Genomic DNA, 8506 nt, shown 5'->3' with positions numbered 1-8506 from the left:
AGATAGATAGATAGATAGATTCAATCCAGTAGCAGCATACAAATATACATTAAAATTAAAATTATTCTATAGAGCATAATGACTCCATAGATTATCTCCAGCTCAAATTAGGAAACTTCAGTATATTATGTGGTCTTATTTTTGGTGAGATGTAGTATAAAACCTTACCATGACCTTTGATCTTCAAGAGCTACTGATACAGCAGCTCCTGTTTGCTGTTGTGGTACCACAGCAGTCATTAGGCACTGGTGGCTCTTATTCATTTTATTTGTGTGCAATGACTGTGTGTCGGCTCTCAGTACATACAATCTGATGTCTCCAAATTACAGCCTTCTGCTGCATTCAGCTGCCCCTGCGAATCTCTCCAAGATAAAAACACAGAAGTCTATTTTGCTTGGCCTTTCCTGGACCCCTCAAGTTAACAAGTTCTCCCCAACAAAACTTTTACAGTGGCTGCTGGAGTAATGACAAGACTAGCGAGAGAACCGGATAGAAGATAAAAAAAGACGAAACACCGAGAGAGAAAATGGAACCGAGCTAGAAGCAGAGAGAAGAGGAAAGGAAAGGGAGAGGGGTGGGGGGAGTTGCAAGGTTGTGAGGAGAGGGAGACTCAGCAGAGGAGTGGAGCTCATTAATGAGTAATGGGTTCGTGACCCTTCGCCCTTGGACACCACAGCTTCTGATGACTTTGTTGTTACTCCAGTACTACAGATGCCAACATAAGCTTGAGTGCAGATATCTACTCTATATATCTATATCTATATCCAGATCTAGAACTAGGAGACAGGGTTGAACATATACATGATTCAAGTGTATTGATCTAGATTTGGCTACTGGGAATCTGGCAACCACGTCCGCGGGGTCTTAAAAAGTCTAAAATCCACTGATCTGCCTTAAAATGTCTTAAATATATGAAGTGGCATTTTCAGTCAGTATGGGTCTGAAATAGCTATTACATAAATAATAATACATAAATACATAATAATTAACGTCCTGTATTCTTTGTTCACACACATACTGTATGCACACATATAGTACACTAATTAAAATCACTTACTTACTCACACACACTCTGACACACACACGTTAACACACTGTCAGCCTCTTCAAACTTGTGGCCTGTGTCCAGATCTGCAGTGTTTGCAAGCCAGTACCTCCTGCCATCTTAGCCCAATTAGAAGCTCCCCTCCCTGGGCAGAGAGACGTGGAAAGGGCCCCTCCCTCCCTCCCTCCAGCTTCATATCTGTGGCTCTCGTGTTATGACAGCCTGACACTAGCCCTGTGTAATTACTGCTGTCTGAAGGAGCGAGACAGTATGGGGCAAGAGAGAGGGAGAGCAGGCAAAAAAGGTAAATGAAGGACTAAGAGGGAGGGAGAGAAGTGAGGAGAAGGAGAGGCCAGGCGGGGACGGTCGACGGAATCAGACAAGGAGGAAGAAAAGACGCGGATGAAGAGGCAGATGAGATGGAGAAATAAGAGGAGAAGAAGTGGTAGAAATCAGAAGAAGAAAGAGAGAGGGAGACAAAGAGCAGAAGGCTGGCAGACTACCCCCTGTTGTCTTTGTTTTATGTGCAGGGAATGTGTGTGTGTGTGTGAGAGAGAGAGATGGTTTGTGTGTGTGAGAGTTGTGAGTAAGAGTGTGGGTGAGCTGATAGCTGATGACAGTATCTTGTACCGGCAGAGTGGAGTCATGCTGCCATCATTGTTGCCGCTCAGCCAGAGCCAGAACATTACTCTGATGAAAGCTGTACAAATAATTCTCCTCAAGGTGATCCTAGAAATGATAATCAAGGAAGGGAATTTGTTGCAAGGCTCTGTATTATATGCAGCCATATTAACGATTTATGTTCAGTTATATTATTCAGCGCCAGAGATGCATGTTCATATAAGTGAGGGTGTGGAGATGGGCCTGGTGGACGGGCCAGTAAGTGATTTACTATACCACCATTTTTGCAGGATTGTGTCTCATACTTTTCATACTTTTCTGGGGTACGTCATGGGAAAGGAATTGAAGGAGGCATATCTCAGGCATCTCTGACTACCAGGGTGCCTATTGCTTCAGGGTTGCCCCAGAGGGAAGACACTTAGAAGCTTGGAATCAGACTCTACATATTTTGAGATGTTCATTATGTCACATTAGGTAGTCATGGTGCCTGAAATTCGAAATTGAGATTTGGTTGAGAGACACATCAGACTACAGGTTCACCCCAGCACAATCCTGACCTATCAGTTTTTCATGGCTCAGTAATAGGAAAGGAGGGACCAGAGACTTTGGCATCAGCAGGGCGTCTGAAGCGGTAAATATAAAGAGATATTTTCACTAAGGCTGAGGGAGTATATCTATCATTAAGTGGGCGGCACTAACCCTTTAAGCCTGAAATTGATATGGCTTGATCAGAAGTTGCTATATTAGAAAGATATTCACCGAACAGCCTCAGAAATGAGCTTCAGAGCAGTGTTTTTGAGTTTTTTATAAAGGTTTACGAGTATGGATATTGGCACATTTTACGCTGATGATACTTATACTCATAAAATGTACTTTACCCATACCGGATTCTAGTTCAACCCAGTACTTGCTCAACCCTTCACATTAGGCAAGAGAAGGCAAAGAAGTCTGACACGCTAGTCATGAGATGCCTAAGATGCAGAATCGATCGTCTTACACGATGACACCATACAACCCTGGCATAAGGAAATGTTCCTATGTTAAGTCAACATATGGAAAATAATTTGATAGATTTGTGAGAGACAGAAAGCTGGTAAATATACTCTGCTAATGGACTCCATTAACAGAGTTTTTTTTTGTTCTTGATTGAAAACATGACATTCAAAGGGTTATGCATTCATGTGATGAATACATTAAACTGCACCGCCTTCACCCCCAAAAGCTTTGTAAGTGTATGAGATCAAATCTGCTTCTAAACTGTATCCAAAAAAAGCAAAACTGTCTAAACACAAAGGTCCACTTGCTAGCTTTTCTGCACAGTCTAAAAAAACATCTCATCTCTTCATTAATCAATGTATTTTGCTCATTTGTCATGGAGATGGTTTAATTTAATTTAAGAGTTAATTCTTGACCTTGGAAATTTACAATGATAGTATCATCCTAATACTAGGTCTACTTTGACCTTTTTCCAGATGTTTCAAACACATCTTGTGTTCTAAAGGATCTTGTGTGTTTAAATAAGGGTTCAAAGTAAGCTTCTCTACAATTTTCTGTTTCTTCTGATGATTTTTACTCCACAGGAAGTCTCATTTTGTGCCAGCTATGAATAGAAAATTCACACAGCTATTCCAAGATATTCACTGAAAACAAAAAACGTTAACGCCTACTTGACAAAATGATTGCTCCCAAGCCCCAACTATAAACATAGAGGAAATGGGTAACAATTGGCAGCATGAGTCATCGACCACACAGTAGATCTGCTCACATAAAAGCTCTGTTTTTGAGGCAGAATTACTTTTTGAGACAGATGAATTTGGGCTTTGATTTAAATTGTGTTAAAAAAAATTGCCTGTAGAAAATTATTTTTTCTCAGATATATTATAAATGTGAAGCCTGGTGCTTGCATTGTTGCATATTAACAGCTTTTCAGGGTACAATTAGCTCTTGAAATACCAACTTGCAAATTCCAGGAGGTAAAATTCTTCAAAAGCAGAAACCTGAAGTGTGGGAGCAAAACTGTTGTTCTCTCACAGTTCAGAAGTCTTCCCCGGAGCTAACAGCCTAGCTTTCAGGCTAACCGTAACCAGCTTGCTGTGCGCTTGCTTTAAGCTCTGTACCCCACTGTAGCTTTGCATCAATCAGTAAAGTCATATCTATTAGCATTTCAATAGCTTCAAAGAAACACAGAGGTGATCCCTTTTTTATTCCCCCCCCTCTGTCGCCAGTTTTTTTCTTTTCATCCCCCTTTTCTCCCAGCTCCTATTCTCATTCTGTCTCATCCCACCTTATGCCAATTTCTGGTCTCTTGTTTTTTATTTTACTTCTCTTCTACCCCGTCTACTTTTCTTAATATCATCTCCCATTCACCCACCTCCCATCTCCTGTTGACATCATTATCTTGTTGTTTTTTTTTTTAAAAAAAAAAGAACATTAAAGAATCAGAGAATTGTTTCTTATTCGTAGCAGCGCTATCATTCTAATGTGGTCATATGTCTCAGAGAATGAAAATAAGAGGGGTGAATTGGAGCATATTAACACAAGAAAGAAAAAAGATGAGTGTGAGAGAGAAAAATAGAGATAATCAGACTAAATCATGTCCGCTTCATCTGCAATTACCTGCCGTTGCCACGCTACGACTGAACGAAATCACCGCCTGCTATTTGCAATAATGCCCCATATGTGTCCTAATACTATGGATGGCTATTAGAGCACAGAACAAAATAATTGACATTCAAATAAGAAGGGGGAAAAGGAAAAAGATTTAGTTACATGTACTGCTCCGTGGCTCATACCACTGAGTCATGGTTGTGCCAATGTGAATGGCTCATAGATATCTAATATTTGAACCGGGAATATAGAGTATTTCTTATGTATTGTTTTAAAGAATATATGAAAGAATGTTGGTTTATTACTATCATTGTGGTAGACTTAAGTTACATTTTAGTGTGGTCATCGCTCTGGTATTTTTGCACCACTTCAGTCATCTTACTTGCCAATTAACCAGCGTAGGCCCTATAGTTGAAAACATCTGTTGGTGCATTTTGAGTTTCTGTAGTTTATCTGTCCAGTCATGCTTGCACTAACTTCATCTGTTCACAAACCTCTGTTGGATGCAACCATAAAATCCTTCAGTGATCACCATTAGTAAAATTAAACTATATTTCCATAAAAATAAACAGTTGCTGAAAGGCAGCTAAAAGGAATCAATGTGTGATATCTGAAAAGGCCTGTGAGTTTTGCATCTAAAACTGTTTAATTTCACTCCTTTAAGCACTAATCTCTCAGTTGGTTTTGTGTTTTGGCTTTACTTTCTCTCAACAATACTTTATTTTTATCTAACAAATGGTTGTGGGCAGCAGAGGTTGTGGTGGGTTTGTTTCAAAGGGACTATTAGAAATCGGTTGAAAGTTGGGTGCTTTTTAACTAAAAAATGAAATATTAATTATTTTTAACCTCTAGCACTCAACACTGTGAATGCTTTAAACACTCAGCAAGCCTCAAACAGAAGTGTGTTCTTTCCATTTAAAACAATAAGGCAAAATGTGCGGTTTTAAATCATTTTGACATTGTTCTGATTTTTGCAAATTGCCAGTGACTTGTAGGCGTAAACAGAGGGGAATGGAGTGAATGGCTTCAAGGTAAAGTGGAATGCCCTGTTGTAGTTTTAGAGAGCCTCCTCCTGTGAGCCAACCAATCACCAGTAAGATGAGGCACAGTATTTAAGACTAACTAGAACAAAAATATAGTTAAAGAAGTTATTGGTTATGGATTCTCTGGCAGTAATTAACTGGTGTTTGCTAATAGAGGCAGTTTATAATGGAAACATTTAACTCATCCAAATAATATTTGCTTGAAATCTCTATTGGGTAGTCCTGTACAAAATGTTTATACATTTATGATTTATCTTCCCCGTTCAAGGCCAAATTAACTGAAATGAAAGCAATATACAAAATGAAGCGGCTGAATAAAACTATACAGAACCAAGCCAAGCATGTTTGCTCTTTTTTTTGCATATAGTCAGTCAGTCAGAAGTTATGATTGTAGGATTAGTGAATTGTCGCACAGCTTTATTGTTCCAGTCTATTTGTGATTTCGCTTTTCTATTGTTATGGTTTGGTTAAGTTTAGATGACTAAATCCACTTGGTTAAGATTAGGTAAAGATTCCCATAGGACACACAAGTCCATCCACAGTGTCAAAGTGACATGACATGTGTATGTTCAACCAAGACTGTTCATTGCTACTGAAAGAGGACGGTCATAATTTACATGACTACAGGTTGATTGGTAAGTAAATGTAAACATGGGTCATTTCAAGAATTGTAACAAACAACCAGTACTCTCTTATTTCTGGTTCACACAGTCCCGGTTAGTTAGTAAGTTCCCCATCCAGTCAGTTAGCTGCTCCGATCTGTGGGTAAATGTAACTTTAGGCCTGTTGTATTTTTGTGCTATCTGACCCCACAGACGATCACACCAGAGTCCGACTGCAACTGCTGGACGGGGATCCCCACTCTGACTACATCAACGCTAATTATATCGACGTGAGTGTTTACACACACTGATTTGTACTTTAATGCTTGTGGTAGACTGGAGAGTAAGAACCGTTGTCCCCTAGCCCCGTAGCTTAACCATCACAACTTACCTCAATCTAATTCTAACATTAACCGTAACACTAAAACTAAGTCTGAAACCTGCAACAGCCCTTTTGGAGAGGACCAGAACCACAAACTGTCCTCTGTTTAGAGGTCTAAAGCTCAAATTGGGCCTAACCAACATGGGAATAAAATCACACACATACTGACATGTAGTTAATAAAATTATAACTATTGGCGTCAGGAACATACTCAAAGCTGCAGATTTGATCCCCTGATTAGATAGAAAGATAGATAGATAGAAAGTGCCTTTGAGCAAGGTATTTAATCACAACCATTAACCAATGCTGCTTTGTTGAAATGTAACCTACCTATATATATATATAGTCTTCCGGGGTTAATCTTGTAAATATGTAATCAAACAGGGACATAGCCAGTATCTATGATGTTTACGGAATCACACACACACAGATTAGCATTAGCACATTTTTTTCCAACGTAAATTTGAATGCACAAATCCCTGAGCACACACACAGGCACACAGAGTATTAGCCAAGGTTGCCACAGCAAATTGAGCCATCTGAGTCCCATTTGTATAAAAAAAAACAATTATCTGGATGCAGGTAAAATCATTCCATCCAACCTTCCTCCTTCAATACCCTTTTTCCTCATTTACTCATCCCTCCTGCAATTTCATGTCCCTCACCTTCCCACTGTTTTCCTCTTGGTCCCCTTTTCCTTACCCATCCACCTATTTGTGTTCTCCTCCCTTCCTCTCTGCCCTCTGGGCGTTGTGCTTCGCTTTTCGATGTAATCTCTTGCTCACAGTTGACTGTTTTAACAGCCTTAATGAATTGGAACATAACGTCTATCTTCAATCAAGCTCCATAGTGTCTCCACAGACACAATTTAAGAAGAGAAGAAATGGGGAGAATTGGAAAATTGAAAACGAAACAATACATTCCCTCAGTGAAGACAACGCCATATTTATAACATGGTCTTAATGACAATACGAAAGTGATAAATGTTTTTATCTTAGCAAGGTTATCTGTTTTATAGGGAGATGTTGGGGTGAGGAGGGTGTGTAGGGACAAGAGGGGAGATAATAAATGGCTTGAGAATCGTCGCTTTTCATCTCTCCCGTGGAGGGAAAATTAAGATCCCCTCTATTATTTAATTTGATGTTTATTTGGAAAACGACCTTGAGTTATGTTTCTGGAGGGAGTTGAGGGAATGGAGAGCGAGAGAGAGAGAGAGAGAGAGAGAGAAACGGGACAAATTAAAAGAGAAAAAAGGGTGGGAGGGGGAAACTGAAAAGAGGAGGAAGAAGCAGATAAACTGGCAGATGGATAGGGGGGCAGGAGTAATGAGAAAAAGCAAGATAGAATGGGAGGATTCAAGAAAAGAGGAAGGAAGGTGGATAGAAAGAGAAGCAGAAATGTATTGAAAGGCAGAGTAAGAACAAAAGGAGTGAGGAAGGAGGAGTGAAGTAAAAAGGAGAAAGGAAGTAATCACCTCAGCAGGAGAAAAGGGGAGGGATTTCAAAAGTGAAAGAATTGGGAGAAGAAATGATGGAAGAGGGATGAAAAGTTGGAGATACAGATACAGTAGAAGTTTTAGTTAGTTTTATGGTACAAAGCTAAAAGTGAAGAAAATGAGATAAAGTGATGGAGGGACAGTCCATGGAAAGTAAAAAGGGCATGTAATGATAAAGTGAAAAGGATATGGGGAAGGAGAGATGTACAGAGGATAGGGAGGGAGGGCCGGAGGTGTTACAATTGGTTAAAAGGAGTTCATCTGTTGATTTATAATTGCAATTGTAATATTTTACTTATATGGGAAGATGCAGAAGAATAGATAACCTGCACAAAGGTGAAAGGAAGGATAGAGAGAAAAAAATACATATAGAAAGATGAGGTGAAGGGGAGAAATAAAGAAAAAAGAAAGAAAAGAAAATTGAAACAGAAAAAGTAATACACTAAAAATAGAGAAAATAAGGACTGTGGAGGAAAAAATTTAAAATATGGGTGGAAAAAGATGGAGATGACGAAAGTATGGAGAGGTCTTTTTTCATGCTTCACTTTTTTTCTGTCTCACAGGGGTACCATAGACCCAGACATTACATCGCCACACAAGGTAATTAAACTGACGTGATGGCTGTGTGTGAGAAGACTGCATGTGTGATTCTACATTTGTGCAGATACAAATGTGTATGTGAGCATCTATGCAAGTGTGTGTGTGTGTGTG

At 39.4% G+C, this 8506-nt stretch overlaps 1 protein-coding gene across 1 annotated transcript in view; it reads left to right on the top strand.

Annotated features, from left to right (window-relative positions):
• Nucleotides 1–8506, top strand: part of ptprt (protein tyrosine phosphatase receptor type T) — a 307757-nt gene that overhangs the window by 265793 nt on the left and 33458 nt on the right. Inside the window, exons 24-25 of the mRNA XM_035662487.1 lie at nt 6123–6208; nt 8359–8395. Of these exons, the coding sequence (XP_035518380.1) occupies nt 6123–6208; nt 8359–8395 (123 nt within the window). The remainder of the gene's footprint in view (nt 1–6122; nt 6209–8358; nt 8396–8506) is intronic.

This window comes from Morone saxatilis, unplaced genomic scaffold, assembly GCF_004916995.1.
Source record: "Morone saxatilis isolate NCDOM2014 unplaced genomic scaffold, NCSU_SB_2.0 Contig18, whole genome shotgun sequence".
NCBI lineage: Eukaryota > Metazoa > Chordata > Actinopteri > Moronidae > Morone > Morone saxatilis.
The sequence above is the reverse complement of the archived record's forward strand: the minus strand, read 5'-3'. Positions and strand labels throughout refer to the sequence as shown.